Source organism: Rhinolophus sinicus, chromosome 5 (genome assembly GCF_057876585.1).
Source record: "Rhinolophus sinicus isolate RSI-liver-muscle chromosome 5, RSI-T2T, whole genome shotgun sequence".
Classification (NCBI taxonomy): Eukaryota; Metazoa; Chordata; class Mammalia; order Chiroptera; family Rhinolophidae; genus Rhinolophus; species Rhinolophus sinicus.
Genome location: NC_142505.1, coordinates 42207115 through 42231545, shown reverse-complemented (window position 1 = coordinate 42231545; position 24431 = coordinate 42207115). Strand labels below are relative to the sequence as shown.

Here is a 24431-nt window from a genome sequence, read left to right as displayed (position 1 = left end):
TGCTGCTGTGGACACTTTTGTTTGGGTCTTCTGATGCACATACGAGTATGTATACATTTTTTGTTGGGGGTCTATACCCAGGAGTAGAATTGCTTGGTCATAGGGCATAAGCATGTTGAGCCTCTAAAGTGGTTGTCTCATTTTGTACTCTCATGAGAATCCCAGTTGTTCCACATCCTTGCCAATGCTTGGTATATTCTGTCTTTTCCCCTTTAGCCATGCTGGTAGATCTAAAATAGTATTTCATTGGGGTTTTAGTTTTTGTTTTCCTGATCGCTTGTAATGCTAAGCAACTTTTCATACACTTATTGGCCATTTGAGACTCCTCTTTTGTGATGTGCCTGGTGAAATTTAGTTTCACCTTTTTTACGTTATTATTTTTTGAAATACGTTTGGCTAGCCAGTATGTCACATTTCCCATCCTTTTGTCCCTTCTTTTCCTTTTATCCTTGTAAATTATTTTCTTGGCTCTTCTTGCCTATTATTCTTTTCCTAACAAGTGAACTTTAAAATCAGTAACCCCAACTCTTCTAGAATTTTTAGTGAATTTGCCTGTAACTTATGTTATTTGAGAAAAATTGTCATCTGAATTGAAAGATAAGATTGTCATTCTTTCTAAGAAGGAAAAGAGTGGTAAATGCTAAGCCCTCCCAGTTTTTTGCCCAATAGATTGATTATCCACCACATTTAATTCTAGTTTTTGTTTCATTTTTGACAGATGCTTGTTAGAAGTTTTCAAATGCGTTTAAAATGTGCCGCCCCTTTTAAAAATACATAAATGTTTTACAGGTTCTTGATCAATATGAACGAGAGGGATTTAATTTCCTAACGAAGGTGTTCAACTCTTCACATTCGTTCTTAGAAGACTTGACTGGTCTTACATTGCTGCATCAAGAGACCCAAGCTGCTGAGGTAAGAATAAAACAAGCTTTATGTACTGAGAACTTATGTGTTTAAAACCTGTTTGATATTCAGATTGATGGAAAAGGAAGGAAGCAGTTAATTGTGATGTTTTTTCCTTAGAACAAACCTTCCACAATTGCTGAAAGCTAACATGTGCAGGTCGTTGTATAGTAGGTGCCTAATGCACAAAATTGCTGATAAAGTAAGTACAGGTGACTGATTTCCAAGCACCTCTGTTTCTTACTGAAGAACAGCATACCCGTGGCCATTGGAGAGTTGGCTCTAATGTCCATACATCAAAATGCAAGTCAAGGAAGACATTGGACTCTGGCCGTTTTTTTTCAGAGAGAACACTCCTGGCTTTTATTTCATAATTTGATCAGTCTTCTTAGGCCACTGAACCCCACCATGAAATGGCTTCCTCAGTTACAACCTAAGAGAGTTATGTTTTCTTTTGTTAATTAGAATATTTTGCAGATTCTAATTTCCTGGGTTATTATAATTGTGTGTGTGTGTGGTTTTTTAAGACTGGGATTAAAAAATAGGTTATTTTGTTTTTCCAAATGCTCACTGTTCTTCGAAAAGGGTGTACTGTATATGGTATGGAGCTAGTCCAGTCACTTGACAAAATGGACTGTTCCTCAAAATGGATTAATGAGATTAAATTAACAGCTTTCTCCTCAGTCACCTGAGTGAAAGAGCTCTTAGGAAAATCATGGCCTATCATAGCAATTCCACAAATTACGTAAGCTGATCAGTCTTGAGCGCCTGTGTCTGCAAAGTTGCCAGTAGTCCTGTAGCCCAACTCATTGATTACCTCTTCACCCCCACCCTTGCCTGGGGTTGTGTGTTCTCATTATTGGGGGAGGTCCCAGTGGTCAAGGGAGTACATGGTCAGGCCTCACACTATACCAGCTGGTGGTAAAAAGGCTGCTGTTTGGAAGATGGAAGCTAGCACTGAATGTAGGGAAAACATGGTGGAAATTCCAGAGTCAGATCCCTTGAAGCTTTCAGCAGATTAGGGGGAGGTTTTAGGCACACCAGAGAAGCAAGACAGTGTATCTCTAGTGCTAGACTTAGACCTGCAACTGGTTCTTCTTTTACTGTGTTTCCCCGAAAATAAGACCGGGTCTTATATTAATGTTTGTTCCAAAAGACGCATTTCTTTTTTTAGGGCTATGTTCAGGGGATGTCATCCTGAAAAGTCATGCTGCTAGGGCTTATTTTCCAGTTAGGTCTTATTTTCGGGGAAACACGGTATTTGCTTTGGTGTTTTCTGAGCATTCAACAGATGCAATCTTCCACTACCACCACATGGAGTCTCTTAGTTGCTGTTTTGGGTGATGAATGGCATTTCTCCAGGACTTTGAGACTTTGAGATTTTCCCAGAAAAGGTTCAGAATATTATGTTGATTCCCAGAAAAGGTTCAGAATATTATGTTGATCGCCACCACCATTTTGTCTTTTGAGCAGTACTGTACTGCCCTATAATAAGGAAAACATAACTTATGGGTCTTTTCAACCATACAATCATTTGACTAGTTGGTTGAGGGAATTTTTCCAGCCACCTAGAAATAATTCACATACCTCTCTTTAGTTGGCTAGAAGAATTGCAACTTGAAATTGACCCCATATTTCACTCTTTAAGACAGAGCAGATGTTAGGATAATGGGCACATTCCTTGATTAAATCTGTCTTGTTTTGCATTTCAGTTGGTCAAATATTGATAGCCTTTTAAAAGACACCGGAAGTTTAAGAGAGCAATAGTGACTAGATAGATGGTGGGGCAGGATGTGGCATGGTTTCATCCACAAGTCTGAGTTTTCTTTTTGAAGTTTTCCTCCATTAAATTATATTTATAGTTTTGGAATATAAGCCACACATCAAATTTTTGATTAGAGGTGGTAAACTGGTTGACCTATGAGCCAGATATGGCTTGCAGGTGTGTTTTGTTTGGCCTGCCCTATGTGTTAAGTTCTGAATAAAGCCAACATTTCAAAATTATGAGTTTTACATAAAAATCAGAATTTTCGCATTTATAACTTCTTTGAAAAAATCATATCTGGCAACCCCAGGCCTGCCTTCTTTAATAGTGATGGTTATCTGGTGCCAAGAAGCAAATTGTATAGATAAATAATGTACTTGATATGAAATTTAACGGTATAGAAAATATTCTATGTGGAAAAGAAATCTTCTGTACCTGTCCCTTGCCACCCAGTTTCCTCCCTGGAGACAAACGTTGTTGTTAGTTTCTTGCCCAGAGGTCTTCTCTAAGTGATGTTCTTTATTTAGACGATGCTTTTCAGTTGATGAGCCTTATAGTTACTGGTGTTTGCAGCTCCTGTCATAGAAAAGGATCAGTATTTTTCTTAAAAAGCTCTAAATAGGACTGTGTTTTAAGATAATGGTCACCAGAGGACTTCATAGCAAAAATCATTGTCCTACCTACATTAATTCACGTTACTGTGAAAAATGTGTGTGCGTGTAAATAAGCATGTATGTCAAAAAATATTCACATCTGTGTAAACATAGTGTTTTGATTTACATATTTGATTTCCAGTGCTTTTATAAATGTTCATTAATAAAACTACAAAATTCTGTTTCCCATCTAGAAAGGTCTCAACTTATTTATTTTAGCAATGCAATCAAGAATGCCCAATTAATTCTCAGCTTAGACTGTTTTCATGCATCAATACTGAAATTGCAAAAGATTCACCCAGATAATTCTATGTGACAGTATCATTTCATATGTTGTTTATAAAATATGTATTTGTATAAATACTGTTTTTGAAAAAGAATTACTGAGTATCTTTTGGAAGTTTGATAGCAAGGCACTGTGCTAGTAACTGAATAGAGAAGTTAATGTGATGAGCTCATAGTCTAGTGTGAGAAACAGACATAAATAGGGTACTCTAATATCATTAAAAATGTTTTAGTCTGAGAGAGCAGTTATTCCTGCTTAGGAAAGTAGGGATGTCAAGGAATGCTTCATACAGAAGGGAACAAATATTCCAGTTAGGCTTTTTGTTTTTTTAAATTAATTTTATTTTTTGAATTGAGATATAATTGACATATAACATTATATTAGTTTCAGATGTTCAGTGTACTGATTTGATATTGGTATACATTGCAAAAATGATCACCATAATAAATGTAGTTAACATCCATCACCAGTTAGTTTTAAAGGATGAGTAGACTATCTTTAAAAATAAAAGTTGGATTTGGGTGGGGAAAGGGTAGGGAAGTAGGGCAGAGCATTCTAAGCTGAATGAAGGTCTCCGAGGGCGAGTCTTTAGTGTGTTATTCAGAATCATGAGCATGTAATTGGAGCTAGGGTTTCCTGAAATCAGATAAGGTTATTTTTTAATAACCGCTTTATTGAATTACAATTCACGTACTACATATGATGTTCACGCTCTTTTAAAGTGTACAATTCAGGGGTTTTTAGTATATTCAGAGTTGTGCTATTATTACTACCAAGAAGAGAAGATTTTCATCATGCCCAAAAGAAACTCTGTATCCATTAAAGAGTCACTCCTTATTCCCCCCTCCTTCTGGGTCTGGCAACCGCTACTCTTTCTGTCTCTATGGATTTGCCTGTTCTGGACATGTCATGGAAATGGAATCTCACAATATGTGGCCTTTTGTATCTGGCATCTTTAACTTAGCATTATGTTTTCAAGGTTCATCCAGGTTGTATCAAGATAATTCTCTTTTCAGTTAAAGAAGAAAACTTTTGATGATATTAAAGTTATCCATATCCTTTAACACCTGTGGTCTGTCTCCCAAGATACAGAGGGTGCCAAAAACATGTATACACATTTTAAGAAATGAAAAAACTATATTAAAATTGTAATACAATGAATGACACTAGCATTCATTTGATTAATGCCATCTTTTGAATGAATGTCATACTACACATTGCTACTGTAATTCAATTCAACTTTGAAAAATGATACATAGATAACATCTTTTAATATGTGTACATTTTTTTGGTACCCCCGGTATAGCCCCTTTACGGAGGAATGCAAAGCTGATCCTACTAGAGACAATTAATCCATTTATTTTCATAGAAAGGGGCACAGAGATAATGAATTAGAAGATATACTTAAGACAGAATCATCCAGATCTTAGGCAACCCAAGTTTTTGCACCCATCCCCCTTCCATCATCCAATATCCCAAAATGATTGGTTAACAGACACATCATCAGGTTCGTTTCTGTTGGAGGCGGGGTTGAAGTGAAAAATGCACGAGTGGGGACTGGGAGTGTGGTAGAGGGAGTTGCCAGACTTATATGGTGAGTTCGTTTTGGGTAATGATTTTGAGGTAATGGAATAAATGAGTGAAAGTGACTGGATTGTGTTAGAGATAGAGTGAAGATAGAACTTAAAGAAAAAGAACAGAACTGGTAGATGGGTTTTGCAGATAAAGGAAAAATTACCCTGTTTCATTTAGTGTGATGAGGAAAAGCTGTAGAGCTAAGAGGCAATAAAAATATTTAAATGAGAAATGTGTGTGGTAGATTTTTACCTTGAGTTGCAGATTAAAAATACTCACCTCATAAATGTTTTTACTAATGTTGTATTTCATAAAGTAGGGGTCTTGGACAGACACCCCCTTTGTCGATAGCCCATCTAGCTGCCAAATTATAGTTACATTCTGCCCATGAGGTATTAGAAGGCCTCACAGAGAAAAGGCCTCGCTCAGCTTTTTACCCTCTTAAAATGTGGCCATCTAAGCAGGGAATTTTGCATGAATTTATTTCTGAACTTTATTTTCAAGACCTTTACTGAGAATGGGTTTGGGCGTTTGGAGATTGAGCCCAGTTTTCTGTTGCCCTCGACGTCTGTTTATCCCAGTTGAAACCAAAGGAGATGGTTGGTCTTAAAGTTGATGAAGCCCAAGACGTCCAAGTCATGGGCTGTGAGTGCTCACCAGATACTCTCCAAACTGCTTAATTTGTTGAAGAAAGGCTCAGTCTAAATCAAACATGTGAGTGCCATCTTTTCATAGAATCTGCTGCGACTTGTGGTTTTGGGATTATTTATCATCAACTATCAGTTCACATGTACTGATTTCGTTCCAACTGTGGGTTCAACATTGTGCTGTGGGAAATGCCAAAGAATTTCAAACTCCATCTAACTAGGGAGAAAAGACTGATTGATCCATAAGAGAGTTAATGAAAAAGCTACTTTGGTGTATCTATGAGAAATTCAAACTCCAAAATCCCATAACCCAACTTCCCTGAACTACTTCATTCTCATTCTTGTGAGTTCCATGATTCCAGGATTAATTTTAGGCTACGTTTCCTTCTCTTGACCATATTACCAATATTTGATATTGTATTATACAGTTATGTTTTAAGGATTGCAGTTATAGCCCTCCTTTAATATAATTGCATTTTCATCAAGTTTTTGCTAAGCCGAACTTTATTTCTGCAGAATTAGGGATTAATGAATGATCGTTTAAAAAGAAAGTTTAGTGTGAACTTTAATATAGGATGTAAAATTATAAACAGGCTGGCAGAAATGAACAGACTGAGCAGATGGGGTGATTCTGAATTAAAACGCAGATTCTGACTCATCTACTACAGAATTCAGAATTGTAGAAGATAAAATGCCCATTTCTCTCATAGCAGGAAAGTCACAAGAAAAACATTATGGTCATGTGATATGACTTCATTGGCATGACAATTTACTATTCAGCGAAGTAAATAGTGCAATTAACAAATGTTTTTGCTAGGCCTTTTGCACTTACACTGAGTTTTTGGCCTCTCCTACTCACAGCTGGTTTTGATTTGGTTCCTGTGGAATATTTGTTTTGTTTTGTTTTGTTTTGTATTTAACAACAGTCAGATATTTATGTATAGCTTCATCAAGAGCCTCTGATGACAAATAGCCTTTGGAGGCCAGTAGAAGCTGTGGGAAACCCCGTGTCAGCACTTAGACCTGTTTCCAATGGAGAGGAATTGTTGTGGGGACTGACCGAGCCTGCTTATGAATCCAGTTCTGTTTTCCCAGAGCCTTCTGCTAGCCCACGTCCAACCTGCACTGGCCCATCCCGAGACTGTATCCTGCCTTCATTTTTCCTTGTGAAGCAATCCCTCAAGACTCAGCCTTGGCCTTCTCTCCTAAGTGAGGCAGGGAGAGGCAGAAACAGCAGGCAGAAAGCCATTTAATTCTTAGATTGGAAACTAGAGACTTGTTTTTGAAATAAGGCTTGGCCGTACTCCTTCAGAATTCACTTTATAGAATGAGTCCCTTTTATTTGCTGTCAGAATTATCTACATGGATTTGAGAAGTTTAGGTAAGTTGGTATTAGGAAAGGAGCCAATTGGAGGATAGACAATGACGTCTGGACAGAGTTCTCCACCCCTCAGAAGAGGAGTCTTGGATGGTATAATTCACTTAGAGAAGAAGAGAATCATAAATGCTAAAAGTAGAGTTAAAACAGCTAATCAGAAATAGAACATAGCAACTGTGTCCTACTTAAATTTTAGTTCTTGTTCTGCTCGTGTTTCCTGAATACTTGGGTGAATAACAAATATGTTGTGCGTCAGTTTCCCCACTTACAATAAGGGGATGGAACCATATGTGAAATCCTTTTTAGCTCTAATAATTCAATGATTTTGAGTCAAATATACCCAGTATGACCGAGAAGTAAAATGATGGCTAATTTATATATCGACATGTTTTACATTGTATCAGTGATTCCTATTTGTACATTTTCTAAACATTCCCTGGTATCTATCCTATCTGGCTGCCATTGTTAGAAACACTTTTGGTCACATCCTTTTGAGATTTAGTTCTACTATGACCCTCAAAAGAACATTTCTCATGCTTTGTATAGGTTGATTTGTGTAGCACTGTGCTTAAATCCACAAGGGTGTAGTCCAGCTAATAACTGACCTCATTCTACAGACTTGCACCCAGGACTTTTGGCTTCGTCTTAAATGCAAGTCTCCCCTCATCATAATTGAGTATTTTCAAAAAATGCACTGCTCACGACCTCTTGGTACAGCTTCCAAAGATGGGCTCCAAAACCCCCTTATTTTAAGTAATGGCAGCATCCTTAGAATGTTGAAGGTGTAATATCCAAGGAGTTTGTTTTAAAGTGGGCAGTGGATTTGAATAGACATTTTTCCAAAAGTTATGCAAATGTCCAGTAAGTACATGAAAAGATGCTCAACATGATTAGCCGTCAGGGAAATGTAAATCAAAACCACTATGAGATACCACTTTTACCCATTAAGATGGCTGTAATCAAGAAGACACAATAATAAGAAGTGTTGATGAGCATGTGGAGAAATTGGAACCCTCATGCATCCTTAGTGGGAATGTAAAATGGTGCAGCCACTTTGGAAAACAGTCTGGCAGTTCATTAAAAAGTTACCATATGGCCCAGCAATTCTACTCCCAGATTCATAACCAAGAGAAATGAAAACATATTCCTACAAAAACTTGTACGCCACTGTTCATAACAGCACTGTTTATTCATAATAGCCCCAAAGTAGAAACAACCCAGATGTCCATCAGCTGGTGAATGGGTCAATAAAAGGTGGATGTTACATTGGAAAATAGTGAAATATTACTTGGCAATAAAAAAGGAAAGAACCACTAATGCATGCTACAGCATGGATGAACCCTGTCATGTGAAAGAAGCCAGTCACAAAAGGCCCCGTATTATAGGATTTCATTTATAAGAAATGTTTTCATTTATAAGAATTTAAAAATCTGTGGTGTCAGAAAGTAGATGAATGGTTGCCAGGGAGTTGGGGTGGGAGCGTGGGGGGCACTTGGGAAGTGACTCTTTAAGGAGAAGGGTTTCTTTTTGAGGAGATGAAATGTTCTAATCTTAGGTTGTGGTAATGGTTGTACAACTGTGAATATATTAAAACGACTGAATTATACACTTTATCTGGGAGAATTGTAAGATATGTGAATTATATCTCAATCAAGATGTGTTTTAAAAGAGGAAAGAAAGCAGATGGCCCGGTGCACAAAGTGGGGACTCTCTGTGCTTCTCCCTTTTTCTCTGTCACTCTCTGGCTCTCTGAGGGCAGTGTTGATTTTCTGGCTGTGTGTGATAGGCTGTCGGAGCATGTTAGCTTACTGTTTGTAAGAATGAACTTTGTGTAGATGTGATGATGGTTTCTTCCATTTTTCATTGCGCTTCAGTTTTCAAAGCCTTAGTCTCTTCTCAGCTCATTTAACCCTTTCTTGTACTGTGGGTAGCCAGTAAATACTGGGTGTGGAGGAGCTGAGGGAGGAAGGAGACTATGGAGGGCTCACTAGCCAAATGCCTCCCTTGCAGGCTTTCTGGGAGGAGAGGAAAAAGTGAAAATGTCAGCTCTAGTCACAGAGACATCCGATGGAGTGGTTAGGGGAAGATGAGAGTGCTTTGCTATCTTTTGTTGTAAATTTAGGCAGTTGTTTAGAAGATCTGAACCCCAGCCTAGAGCTGGATTTTTTAAATTTCCTTCTTTACCACAGGATTTTATTTTTATTTTGAAAATTCTAGAATATATGAAAAGTTTAAAGAAAAGTACATTGAATACCCCATATGCTTTACACCTGAATTCAACGATTAATGGTTTGTCACACCTAGTTTATTTCTTGCTTTCTCTTTCTGTCTCCAAACACACACACCACACACACGTTCATATACACGTACACGCATGCATACACAACCCATCACATGCATACTCACACATTTTCTCTTTTCCTGAACCATTTGAAAGTACGTTCCGTATACAATGACACCTCAAACCTGCATTTTTAGCACACATCTGCTAAGAATAAGACATTCTTTGTAAACAGAATACCCTTGTCGTCACAGAACAACAATTCCATAATACCACCTAAAGTCCAGTACATACTCAAATTTTCCCAATAGTACGTATGACTCTAAACACACCTTTTAAACCGTTGTTTGCTTTTTTCTCAAGTTTGCAACTTTGTACTGAACAAAGTTTTTACAATAATAATTAAGCCCTAGTCACTTGGTATATACACTTGAGCACATCTGTGAAGCTCCTGGCACCCTCATCTCTAGATGAGGAGACTCAGTTATCCTATCAGGTGGCAGACCCCAGAGGTCCTGCTGTTTCAGGCAGGCTCTGCCAGGTAAGGTTACCTCCAGGTATCCCCTGGGCATCCTGGTCTGACGGAGGCAGCCCTCATAGCCAACCAGCCCTGAGCTGTGGTTCCTGCCCTCCCTCCCCCACGGGTCACCAGTGCCTGAGGCTTTTGAGGAGGTAGGAATGGGACTGGGAAGCTATTTTCGATTTTTTGAAGAGCCCAGCAGAAATAAAACATTTATGACAGGAGATGACATTGCCCAACTAAACCATCAAATTGTTGTTTTTGTGTTGTGTTTTGTTTTTTCCCCAAATTCTGTTGTCTCAGAGTGGAATGGAATACTGGTTAACTCAACCCAGTGAGAACCTCTGAATGGCAGTGATGTATGCCTTTGAATTATAAAAACAATAAGATAAAGTAGTGCATTTTGTTGCGTAGGAGGGGCTTTTCAAGATAGTCTGTGAGAAAGTGGGGATTAGGGAGCGGAGAGCCGCCCGCGCTGACTCCCCGCCTGCATCAGCGCTGGAGGGTCTCGGGGAGGTGTTCTTGCAGTTACCCTGTGAGCATTATTCTAGGGCTTGTATTTTTACAGCTGACCCTTCTCACTTGCAAACATAACAGCTGCCATGTGTTGAACTTGGGGGGTTTCCATGTTTTGATACTGTAAAATTAAATTGATTTCTTGGTTCTGAAATCTTAGTGTTGCTCCATCTTGCTTCTCAATTAGCTGTGGGAGAGCAGGGAGGGAAGAGAATATGAAATAGTCTAAGGTGCATATGTTTTTAAATTAAATATTGCTCATGTTTAATCATGACTTCTTCTATCAGTCAACAAATATTTATTGACCCCTTGGCAAGTTCATGGTGGTGTGGGGATTCAAAGAGGTACAAGCCAGGCCTCCCGGAGACTAACATGGCATAGTCGGGGGATGGGGGGTCGGATGGAAAAGTAACCAAGACTGCAGGGCGGTGAGTGTGCACAGAGAGCTGAGCACAAGGTAGAGGAAGTCCTGTAGGATTCCATGGGCGTCTGATGCAGAGAGAGGACTCCAGGCAAGAGCTGGATGTTTGAGCTGGGCCTTGAAGTTTGGAACTCCAAGTTAGGAGAGGAGAACGACTGAAGGCATTCCAGAATGGTCTGTGGCATGGGAGCATACAAGATCTCTGACGAAACGTACCACCAGAGGACTATATACCAATGTTGATTACATTAATTTATACAGAACTTTTGTACCTAACCTTTCGAGGCCCACAACAGTCTATGAGGTGGTGATGACCCTGTTTTCCAGATGAGGCTGTGAATTGGTTTGCTAACTTGACTGGACATTGTTTATCTACATCTTGAGGATTATAACACACGTCTGCCTGGGAGCAGAGAGGAAGATGTATCTGGCGTGATACGGATGTGTTCTACTTTATAGAGAGTTCTGAGCCGTTTGATCAGATTAAGCAATTTCAAAATGCAGTTGGGCTTTTTGTCTGTTTCCTTATAACTGTGTTCTTAGCAGGGTTTCTTTCACGGTACCATCCTGGGTCCTGGTTAGCCAACAGCACTGTGCTTTCTTACTCTTGAACTATCTGTAAGAACAGACTGGCTTCTAGTAAAATCTGTGGGAATGAGGTTTTTACTCATTCGTGATTCCATCTCCAGACTTAGAGTGGGGAAAAAGGCGGATAAGAGGTAACTTTTCTCTAAATTGTAAAGGGAAATTAAGGGCTTGCCCTCACTTGGCTTTATTCAGCCATCTGGTGAAAATAAAATTCAGTGCTAAACTAGAAATATCTTATTGTTGTAGAACAAAATCATTCAGTTCTTAATTACAAATATAGTAAATTGCCATGGATTTGTTTGTTTGTTTTTAATTTGGCTACAAAACTAAGGCATTTGTGTTTATTTTACCTTAATCTTCCTTGGAAGAGGCCATACCTAGTTCTGCTTAGCCTTTTATTAAAAAGAAGGAAACTTGGCTTTTAGAAAGATTTAAAAAATATTTATTTTCATGAAAGATACACATACATAATAACATTTATGCTATTCTCTGTCTAACTTAAAGCTCATCATTGAACTGATGTTTGAAAGCACCAATTCAGTATCAATTCTAGAGATAACTATTTGGAGTTTCTGTACTCAAATACTGATTGGTTTATTTATACTCTGCTCCCTTCTTTTCTGTTTCTTTCAACAATGACCTGTGGAAATAAAACTTTATTCTTCAATACCATGAAAGCTAGGCTGGAATAATATTAAGCCTTGCTCCCTTCAGCCTTAGCATCAGGGGCCTAGAAACAGTATTCTCATGAAGGAGCACAGGATTTGGGTTCTGAAGAGCAGGGATTTGCTCACGGTCCTGCCACTAGTTGCACCAGTTGCATCACTTCCTCTTGTCTGGGCTTCATCTGTAAAATGGGATAATACCTACCCCACAATGTTGGTGTTATAATGTGCTGTGAAATCTTTAGCGGTATAATACAAACATTAATTCTTGTATGCTAAATACAAACGAGCCAAATGGAAAACTGCCATAGCTTTAAAATACATTTTTCTTGATATACCATAGGTCTTTGAATATAAATGTCTTGAATTAAACTTTGAACAATCATCAACCATTAAAATGGTAATTCATGCTAAATGGATATTATTTGAGTATCAAAGAGATTAGCAGCAGGTGATGTTGTTGTAGAAGAACCTACAAAAACTATTTTATCCCAGTCAACGTATAAAATATACATTAACTTGCAAATAAATCTGGGTAAATCTTCCTAATATGAAATGATTGAAACTTCTGGATTAAATTGTGTGGTTCAAAAGGACCTACTTATCTGCTGTGAAATTAACTCCTCAAAAGGACAACAGAGCATAGCTTTTGCTCTCGTGTGTCCCTGTGTGTCCTCTCAGTTCCACTGCTGTGTCTCCTCTCACCTCTGCGCTTTGTCCAGCTGATCCTTCTGCTGGTCAAGCTCTGTTTCCTCTCCCACGGGATCTGCCTGGTATTCCTGCTGGTCCTGCTAACTCAAGCAGTGACCTCCTTTGAGGAATCGCTTCTGACTCACTGCCTCCTGCCGAGGCAGAGGTGCCGATGAGATTCTGTCAATGAAACTCTGAAAGCACTGGACACATTGGGGCAGGTTGTGTTATGACTGGTGAGCAGAGGAATAACTTCATCTAAACAATGCTTTAGGAAAGTGAATATGGTAAAGATCAAGAAATTTCACCCCCACTTTTTTCTTTTACATCTTAATGTTTTCAAATGAGCTATAACATATGCAGAAGATAACATAGTACAATTTAAAGAATGATTATCCTATAAACACCCAGGTCAAAAATTATAACATTGCCTTTTACCCGTCTCACGTTTGGCTCCCTGATCACAGACCTAGAGGTTACTTTCTTACCAACTCTTGTGCCACTTCTGTCCCTGCTTTTCTTTACAGCTTTAGGCTGGTGTATGGATCCCTGAACAATACCATTCCGTTTGCCTGACTTTGAACTTTTATAAGTGGAACTATGCCCGATGTAATCGTTAGTGTTTTGCTTCTTTTGCTCAATATGGTGCAGGTTACCCCTGGTGTTGTGTGCATCTGAGGTTTGTTCCTTTTCGTTGCTGTAGAGTATTCCACAGTTTCGATACATTACAGTTCATTCAGTCTACTGTAGACGGATAGTGATAGCCCTCCGAGTTTTGAACTATAATAAAGAGTGTGGGTTGGAGCATTCTTGCATCTATTTCCTGGGGTGCGTGTGCAACATTTCTGTAGGTCAGTGGTTCTCAACTTTTTTCCCAATATCACCTCTCCTAGGGAGAAAAGTGAATTGATTTCACATTTAAACTTTAAAATTCAAATTAAATTAATTAATCCCAAAGAATAAGATTTTGTTGGGTAGGACTGAGCTTTGGAGGGCCACGGGCCATTGTAATATCCAAGATTTTTTCCTACCAAAAATCAATAGTTGCTCCTTCGTGGGGGTGGATTGTCCCCATTGAGAATGCGGGCATTAGGTTATATACCGAGGTTTCTATGACCAGAATTGTTGGGTCATAGAAAATGTGAATTCTCAACATTGTTAGACCATGGCAAACTGCCTTCCAAAGCAATTGTACCAAGTTCAGTGATTACCAGTAGTGTGTGGGAGTTCCTGCAGCTGTACATCCTTGCCAAAGTCTTGGTTACTCTTACAGGTAAAAAGTGTTACCAATCTGTTGGGTGTATAACAATATCTCATTATGCTTTTAATTTGCATTTTCCTGATTGTCAATGAGGTTAGACAGCGTATGTTTGTTACTTATTTGGATTCCTCTTCCTTGATGGTTTATTTCTCTACCTCAACTCTAAAAATTCTTGTGTGTCCCACGTATGTAGCCCCTGTTAAAAGAAAACACAATAGAATGACCTAGTTGTTCACTTGGAAAATACGATGGAACCTGTGTTCTATCACAAGATGCGCTGTTTGCCTTGGTCAGAGTCCTATACCTCTGGTCCTCAGTGCCCTTGTTTACTAAATAAAGATACTGGCGAGGTTAGAACAATGCTTCTCAACCTGACTGCCCATTAGAATTATCTGGAGTCTCTCAAAAATACTGGTCTTTAGGGGGCCGGCCCGGTGGCTCAGGCGGCTAGAGCTCCGTGCTCCTAACTCCGAAGGCTGCCGGTTCGATTCCCACATGGGCCAGTGGGCTCGCAACCACCAGGTTGCCAGTTCGATTCTTTGAGTCCTGCAAGGGATGGTGGGCTGTGTCCCCTGCAACTAAGACTGAAAGGACAACAGCTTGACTTGGAAAAAAAGCCTGGAAGTACCCTAATAAAGTCCTGTTTCCCTTCCCCAATAAAATCTTTAAAAAAAAAAAAAAAAAAATACTGGTGTTTAGACCACACCTCAACCAGAAAGTCTGATTCAATTGGACTAGAGATTTCTATATCTTTTCTAACCTAATAGTCCACAATAACACTAGCATAAGTCTTTAACAGCTGGATTCCATGGTTTTGATCATCCTCCTGGTGTGTACCCTACATTAAATATGCCAGAGGACTATTTTCTATTTTTGTTAATGAGTTACAAAAAGGAGGAAACTCCTTAATTTCATCCACAGAGGAAACATGGTGTCAACATTAAAATATTTTCCTGTAGCTGATTTACTTTCAGCACTAATAGGATTTTATTTCCTTAACAGCTGTCATGACAAAGTACACCTCCAATGACAATATTGAGAAATCATAAATGAGCCTTAGAAAGAACGAGGGACATATTAGGTTATGGTGTCTGGGACCAGCACAAGCCTGAGAAGGCTGAATTCCTGAATTCCTGACATCTGACTTCCTACTGGAAGACTCTCTCCCATTCCCAAAGGCCCTGCGTGCCATTCCAGTCGGAGAAGGAGCTGCTGCAGCCTGGGGACGTGGCGCAGTCAAGGCGAAGCAGCTGTGCTCCAGGAAGAGTTGGTCCACACCACTGCTCTCCTGGACGAGGCCATGGGGTGGTGGTTACTGGACTGGCGAGGGGTCATGTGAGAGGGCATTATGCCAGTCCGTCGGCCTCTGTGTGTCTTCCAAAGTCTCCGTAATGAAAAGTTTGTTAAAACCAGTCTCCTGAGATGGGGTCAGCGATGTCAGAAAACACCTGCCTCTCATAACATGTGATCATATCTGACACTGGTGAGGCACGGGTGTTTTCTGTGTGTTTACTTGCATTTACTCAGTTGGTCATCATAGCCATCATTTTCGATGAAAAGCCTTTTATAGCCATCTTGACCCTGGTTACGATAGCCAAAACCAAAAGTTCAAACTGGCTTTAACATAAACAAGGAATTCGTAACCAGGCCATGGAATCCTGGTCCCAAAGATTCTAGGTTGGAGGGGGTTTAATGTCACAAGCATCTTTGTCTTCATTGTTCATCTCCGTTCTCTGTTGATGTCATTCTCTCACACAGCAAACAGGTTCTTTTTTTCCCCCCATGTAGCAAAAAACATGGCATCAGCTAGTTCTAGCATCTCCTTTAAGAGCATCTTCCCCAGGGGCTCCAAAAGGAAAACCCTGGACACAGACTGTTATTGACCAGGCCTGAGTCGCATGCCTTCTCTGGACCACTTGTAGTAGACAGGGGCAGGCTGTTGTGATTGGCCAGCTTGGGCCATGGCAGGGTGCCATGATTGGCAGCCTCCCTCAGAACCAAGTGGTTGGGGTGAGAGGGGCACAGTCCCCTTTAAAGGAGGAGGGGCTGATGTGGGTGGATGGGTGCTGGCGTATTGGTAGCAGTCCATTCTAAGTCCAGTCTTCTCTTAATTGTACTCCTGAGTCTGTTCTTCTCCCTCTTAACAGTTCTTCTTTTCTGTGAGCAATTTCAAATTAAGGACTTCAGTGCAAATCTTGAAATTCTAGTCCCCATGTTTGCCCCCAAGCTTGACTTACTCTATGTTTTGAATTTACCCCGTCTTCTCACCTGATCACAGATACCATTAAAGAACCCTCTTTATTCATTGAGTCCTTTAGCGACCCAGCTGCTCAGTCTCTTTCCCTCACTACTACCACCCCCACCCGCACCTCCGCCCCAAAGGAGGAGAGTTTTCTCCAAGGTTGGAGCTTAGGCCTTCTCCCTTTCTCCACAGGACACGAATGACTCAGCTAAGACTCAGCTATTCCTTTTTCCAAGCTCCCACACATCATGAGGTCACACCTCTTAGGGTGGGGAAGGGGAGTGCTCTGGCCGCCTCTGCTGCCCACGTGTGCACTGGGGAGCTGGGGACAGGAGGCCAGTGTGAGGCTTCATCTTTCAGCCCTGATGATGACGCTCAGTGACCGTGTCACTGCCTTGGGACATGTGCCTTTAGTCTCCTCTGCTGTCTAAAAAATTACTTGCTATGCTGAAACTTGTTGATAAACCCAGATCTGTAATTAGGAGCATAAACTACACAATACAGGCCTCGCACAAATGAACAGTTGTGGGGTATTATGGGCCCCCGTGGATTATTTGACTGAAGAAAAGGAGAGGGGGGGAAGCTGGTTGCTGTTGAACAAATTGCTACCAGATGTAGATTTCAATAAACACCACACTGTTGTTCCCTTGCCTGGAGGTGCTATGAATTTCTTGAGGCAACAGAGCAATCAGTAAACTGGCGACTGTTGGAATATGAATGGAGCCTCCCGGTGTTCCCTGGTCTGGATGTTTGTCCACAAAATGCAAGGCAGACCAGGGGCAGGGAGCAGGGGGCTTTCCATACCTGACATTTTACAGGAGAGTCATCTACTTTAAAACGTAGCAGCCAGATCCCATGGAAACTGAAAGAAGCCAGAACTGTGGTTAGAATGTTGCAAAAAGAAAGCATCACTGAGAGGCTGCTTTAAGAGCAAAGGGATCTGTGCTTTTTCTTACAGAAGCTAATTCTAACGCCATAGGACAAACCTGCCTCAGTCAATAAATATTTGAGGGCCCTCCTGTGCCACATGGTTAAGAAAGCCTCCTTTCCTTCCCCCCATTAAACGTACAGATGAGAGGAAGAGGCCCATTAAAGCATTAGTTACCAATAAATAATGAATGACCTTCGGTGTCCTGGGAAGGAGTCCTGTGTGAACTTGCGACATGGGAGCTGCTTATGAGCCTTCACCAACTGCTGCCATGGGCCGGCCCACAGGTGAGCCTGAGAATTTGAGACTGTAAGGTCCCAGAGCCACCACAGGACTTTGCTGTACCTTGAAGGGAACGGAAAAGAGAGAGATTGAGAGGGAGGGAGAGAGAGTACGGTCGAGTTTAGTGTAGTGTACTGAGAGGCTAATCGTGTTCTGTAGACGAGAGTGATTCTAGGTGTAGTGAGATCCCCGGCCCTGCTCTTGGTCCCGGCTTTCTAATAACAGGTCATGTACCAAATGGACGGTTGGCCTAAGTCTAACGCAAATACGAATGCATCACTATGTGGTTCTCTAATCCTCTCTTCTCAATTAGATGTTCAGCCTCTTGAGGGCAAGGACCACCTGTCCCTCTTTGTATTCTCATTGGCTAACAGGCGCGTTGCATGTAAGGACTCAGAAAAGTGCACATTGACTGAATGGCAAAACAAACCAAAACAGTTTTACAAGAAAAACATGTCAGCTACTGAGACAACATTTTTGTTTTGAATTGTACGTAAGAGTTTAGGGGCCTGGGGGCTACCTGGACGTCCTGGAGTTGAAGTAAATTCAATAGCATCAGGTTTGTATTTGGCCCTCAATTGACACTTCTTGAATTCCGGGGTGCTCTGCAGCTCACAGGGTGGTCTGTCTATCTTTGGACAGTGATGGGGTGATGGCTGACTTCTGAGTGCTGCTGTGTTCTAGACGTCATAGTAAGCATTCATTTGGATTATCTCATTTAATCTTCACAACCACTTTATTTCCACAGATGAGGAAATTGAGATGCATGTAGGCTACGAAAGTTGCCCAAAGTCATGTGGCTAGTAAGTGCTGGTGCCAGGTAGGTTAGACGCAGAGCCTGTTGTGTTCTTAACTGCTAGTTTGTAGTGCCATTCCTACATTAGTTGTGTCTGCCTATAGCTGGATTCCTCTCCTGGATGACAGACCTGCAGATGTTTGGCCGCGGTCTCCATGTTCCCCAAACCTCTGGTCTCCAGCTGTGTGCTGTGGTGGGTCGTCATGGCCCATGGGTCCTACCTCTTCAGGTCAGAAACTCAATTAGTGTGAAGACTCTCAGAAACTAATTCCTGATGGCCACAGTCCTAAGTGACTGATGTATAGGCTAAGCCATTTAATTTGTCGTGTCTGTCCCTCCCCATCCTGTGTTTCCCCCAAAATGAGGCCTAGCCAGACCATCAGCTCTAATGCATCTTCTGGACAAAAATTAATATAAGGCCCAGTGTTATGTTTATTATATTATATTATATTATATTATATTATATTATATTATATTATATTATATTATATTATATTATATTAATTATACCCCATCTTATATTAAAATAAGACCGGATCTTATATTAATTTTTGCTCCAAAAGATGCATTAGAGCTGATGGTCCGGCTAGGTCTTATATTCGGGGAAACAGTGTATACATGGGGGGACAGATGGTGATTGGAAAGTTTCATGATCGCCTCACAGAGCTGTGATGCCTCAACTATTGCTTTCCAGTGAGATCATCTTGCTAATTTCTGGACAGTGGCAGAGGCAGAGATAGCAACAAATTCTTGCACAAATTCTGTGTTCCCTCTTTCCAAACTCCACGTGGGCTCTGCTACCATCTACAAACAGTCTCCTAGAGTTATGTAGGTTTTAGCTTTCTTAGTTAAAATATATCTCCTGAGATCACTCCTTTGTCACTTTGATTGAAGTTGGGAATTCCCAGTCTCCTCAACTGCTTTTCTACAGCCTCTTCTAATGACTACCTTCCACCCATGGCTGATGTCCTGCCGGGCATGTGCTTCTTCCTAATTCTAGTCTCGAAGGCTAACCTTATTTTGAAGCTATGCTGAGACCTCAGTCCACCCCCCTGGTGTGTGCTAAGTACAGTCATTATCACATGGGAAATTCTCAAATATGTTATTGGAAACCCGGGGAAAATACTCCTTTGATCTTAATAGAAAGAGAAAGACAAATTGCGTGCATGTAAAAAGAAACCCAAGCTTCTGAGTCTTTGTGAAGGAGGGTGTCTTTTGTAGAGGGCAGGTCAGGTACAGGTGTTGATCAAAGAGGAATCAAGCAGACATTTGTAGGCCTGGTGAGCACATGAGGTGAGCACTGGGTGGCATCTGCCCAACAGTGAGCCCAAAGGGACATGACGAGCCTCCTGGCCTGAATATCCCATTGGTGCCCAGGGCCTCTGCCGGTGAATGTGAGTTTGGCTGTTGTGCCCGAGGGAAACCCTGAGAGTTCTGCTCTCAGCAAATGTCTGTTGTTGGACTGTGAGTAACTGGAAAGCAGGCACTAGATTTTACTCATGTCCGGGACTCCAGCACCTGGCATGAGAACGGGCATACACAGAACATACAATAACAGTTTGGTGGTTGTTTAATGAATGAGATTCCATTTACATGAAATATTCATAAGAGGCAAATCTGTAGAGACATAAAGTAGATTAGAGGTTGCCAGGGGCTGGAGGGGGTGGGGGTAGGGGCCGGGAGAGTTAGGAGAAAATCGGGAGTGACTGCTCATGGCACTGGGTTTCTTTTGGGGATGATGAAAATGTTCTGGAATAAGACAGTGGTGATGGTTGTACAACTCTGAATATAAAAACCACTAACATGTACACTTTAAATGGGTGAATTGTATAGTGTGTGATTTAGTTCTCAATAAATTTCTTTTAAAAAATGTATGAGAAGGTGAAACTCATAAAGAAAGGTCTACTAGAGGGGCAGCCGCTTAGCTCAGTTGCTTAGAGCACGGTGCTCGTAACAACAAGGTTGCCGGTTCAATCCTCACATGGGCCACTGTGAGCTGTGCCCTCGACAACTAGATTGAAACAACTGCTTGACTTGGAGCTGATGGGGCCTGGAAAAACACAATTGAAAAAAAAAAAGAAAGAAAAAAGATCTACTATACATCAAGCCACCAATATGATAGGGAAAAGACTAGGGGCATTCTGAAAAGGAATTCATTCATGCTAATCTGATCTACTAGAATCTGCTGGGGTTAGCTCTTGAGGAATGGAGAACCAGTTATTAGCTTATTTACACAGGCTTGAGTTCTGTTATAAAGACCATTTGAAAAGGTGAGTAAATTTAGGGTTGAAAATTTGCTGGGATTGGGAGACTGAAGTTTACAGAATAAAGTAGAAGAGATGAACACTTTTCCGGAACACAGATATTGCAGATATTAGTGTTTAGACCCATTCTCTTTAGTATTTTTTATGCATGGGAACATCTCCAAGTTACCTACATCTCATCCACATTCACTAAGCGCCTACTGTGTGCCAGTTGCCAACCCAAGGGAGAACCAGTTCTTGTTTTCTGGAAATGCATGGTCTCCTGGGCGCCAGCCAACATAGTGCCAGTCCAGTGGGGTACAGCCTCACTTGCTGCTAAACTGAGCCATCTGTTAAAACCCAAGACAGATAGTGGAAGCAAATAACCCTTTCTTACCAAGCACGGGGTGTGTTCACCAGGCCAAAAGATAGCCACGCTGACATGGGAAGAGGCCTTGTACAGTAAAAGGAGGAGTGGTCGTTGTGATGTTGACAGGACAGAGAGTTCTCTGGATTCCCAGGGGATGAGAACAAATGGAGCCATGGGCCTTCTTGCCATGTGGCCCAAGCACTGAATGTCCTTGAAGTGTAAAAAGTGCTGTCCGCAAGCTTTGTTAACTTTTTTTCCACCTAGAAACAAGCCAAGAAGTTTCCGAGTAATTCTCAGTGTAATCCAGAATCATCTTCACAAAAGATAATACCAGAAAACTCAGAGGGATGAAAAGATATGCTTGTTCAAAAGAATATTTCCCAGCCTCGGCTGGCCCTTTGAGCCAACAAAAGCAAAACCTCAGTCAGTATTTAATGAGTGAGAGAGAACAGCTAGAAAAGGGTGGAGAAGTAGGCAGAAGGAGGCTATTTAAAAGCCCCTAAAGTGCTGCAGCTGTTTTGGCTAATTCTTCTCATTTCAGTGATGTTCCAAGCTCTTTGTCTTCTCTCTGGGACGAATTCATTTAACTCTCTCATGAGTCATCCTGCCCGCAAATAATCTCTCTTGGAGTAACCCTCATGAAAATAGACAATTCACATTGCATTGTGTGAATTGGCAGTTGTATGTCCCTTTCCTGGGTGGGCCGTGCTGCGTCTGCTCTGCCTGCCTCCACACATGTCAGGACTTCTGAGGTCTGAACACACCCTCAGTTTGCTCTGTGGCGGGGAGCACAGAATGAGACATCTGGAGTCCAATACTGAGACAGGCGAGGAAGGCTGCACATAGCAGGCCCTGGGTAGCTGGCGGCCCCATCCTAAAAGTTTCTAGATTTCCTAGATGTAACCTTCCTCACAGAGTTTCATGAGAATTATGAAAAAGTAGACATCAGAGGAAATTCTGTGTAAATAAATGTCACTGTCATTTCCACCTGGATCTTGCCAAATGAGCGTTTCCTTTTAGATAGTATTTTCTTTATTGTATGGCCAGCAGATCTGATCAGCATTTTGATTTACGATCTCCCTAGAGAGACACTGAGCTCTTTGAGCTAGTAGAGACTAGAATGGATATCATTGTTTTTGATGCCTAGCAAAATTTTCTCTTCCCTAATGAGGAGCATGATTTTACTCTGAGAAACCATCTGGGACCTCAGTCTCTCCCCATGTGCTTTTCTGGTGGAGTTGGCTCCCCCTTTTGGCTCAGGGTTGGAGCGTGTAACCAAGCAAGACCCAAGACAGTCAACACATCGTATATTTCCCTGCCCATAATGAGCGGTTCAGAAATGGGCATGTGACCCAGTCATAATCGGTGAGATCCGATGAGACTTGGGCTAGAAGCTTTGCCAGCATGAACTCTGGGCTGGGCAGCCTCCTAGTGACACGAGTGCAGAGCGAGTTTGAGCATGGAGACCACACATGGACGGGAGCCAGGGATAGCTGAGCTACGCGGGACAGGGATGGCCTTGGTGTTGGCCTCTAAGCCCTGAGCCACGCTGTCCCGAAGGCACCTTGATCTCTGGTCTTTCTAGGTGTGAGAGCCAATGAGCTCCCTTTGGGCTTGAGTAAATCAGGGTCGAGTTTTCTGTCCCTTGCGCCAGGAATTCACTCATGTCCAGCATCTAACAGAGTGCCTGGCGTGTACAGGAAGCTCAGTATGTGCTTATGACATAAATCCGCATTCAGTTGAACAGATGTTTACTGAATGCTTATGAGGAACAAGGCATATGCGTTCCTTGCTTTATTGTGCTTCCCAGTTCCTAAGTCACACCACCCACATTTCAAGTGCTCAGTAGCCACAGGTGGTGAGTGGCTACCGTATTGGACAGGGCAGCTGTAGAGCACTTCCATCATTGCAGCAAGTTCTGTGGGACAGCACTACTGTGGGGAATATAAACATGCCTAAGACTCAGACCATGCCTTCAAGAAGCTGTATTTTCTCAGTTGTTTGTTTTGAAAATCAAAACAATAGAGAGAGTATAACATGCAGAATGATAGTCTGACTTACTGAAAAGACTGATTTATAAAAGGCCAGCTTTATTTCTCTCGTGTCTAATTATTTACACATAAATTCTAATTAAGTAGTGTAATGAAAAAAATTACTATGTGGCGCCATACATTATCCAAAGCGAGGTACGCCTAAATGGTATTTGACACGAGAGGAACTGCAGTTTACGAGGCCTGAAAACTAAAGATACTCAGAATGCCTTGTTGATTTTTGGAGGCTTTTCAGGAAATAAGTCACTGATTTTAAGTGGAACTTCACTCGAATAGTAAAGCCCTAAAATTTCTCACTGAACTTGTTTTCTTCTCTTTACCCAGTAAGACTCACACGTGCTAAATTGTAATGATGACGATTCTGAAATAGCACGGTCCAGAGTAATCCGTTTCTGGCAGGTGGGTCCTGGACATTTGAAGGCTCCTCTTCTGCTCTGTGGTGTCCCCCACCCAACTCTTTGCCGGCCCCCCTTCCGAGTAGGGTGTCTATAGCAGATGCAGACCTCCAGCATACTCAGTTTGAAGAGGTATGAAAGTTTCCCCACAGTTCCTTCCTCCAAGGACACCATTTCTCCTAACAGTTGTGAGAGAGGCTGACCAAGAGTCTGTCCACGTGTCCCTTGTTGGCCTGGAAACCATCAGCACTTGGAAGGCTGAATGGATTCTGCCCTTCCCAGGGACCATCTTCAGCCCCTCAGGCTTAGCCCGAGCTGGCCACGACTCTATTTTCAGCCTCATCTCCTTAGGTCCCCACTGAAGGCTCCCACCTTATCCAGTCTGGTTTACTCACAGTGGCCGAACATCTCCGTTCTTTAGCTCACACTGGCTCCCTATCCATCTCCCCCGTCTCCAATTAATGATGTCTCCTCAGAACTTAACTCAGATAACTAACCTGTCCTTGTGATGCTCTTTCAAACCATCCAAGCCAGAAACTCTTTATCCCTCCTTTAAGCCTCTAAGACAGCATTGTTCTTTTTGTCTCAGCTTTATTGAGATATAATTCACATATCCTACAATTCACCCTTTTTGAATGTACAATTCAATGATTTTTAAATATATTCACAGAGTAGCAACCATCACCATGATCTGTTTAGAATATTTTCATCACCACAAAAAGGAACCCTGTATTCTTTAGCAATCAGCTCTCATTTCCCCCAAGCTCCACCACCACTTGCTCCACCGCACCCCCACACCTAGGTAATGACTAATTTACTTTCTGCCTCTATCGCATTGCCTGTTCTGGATTCATATGAATGCAATACTACAAGATGTGCTCTTTTGTGACTGGCTTCTTCCACTTAGCATAATGTTTTCAATGTATTATAGCATGTATCGGAACTCCATTCCTTTTCAAGGCCAAGTACCATTCC

The 24431-nt window shown here is 41.4% G+C and overlaps 1 protein-coding gene across 4 annotated transcripts in view; it reads left to right on the top strand.

The window, feature by feature from the left end:
* Positions 1–24431, top strand: part of ATG7 (autophagy related 7) — a 219959-nt gene that overhangs the window by 119599 nt on the left and 75929 nt on the right. For all 4 annotated transcript variants that reach the window (XM_019732654.3, XM_019732653.3, XM_074312982.2 and 1 more), the window contains one exon: positions 790–912. In XM_019732654.3, the coding sequence (XP_019588213.3) occupies positions 790–912 (123 nt within the window). The remainder of the gene's footprint in view (positions 1–789; positions 913–24431) is intronic.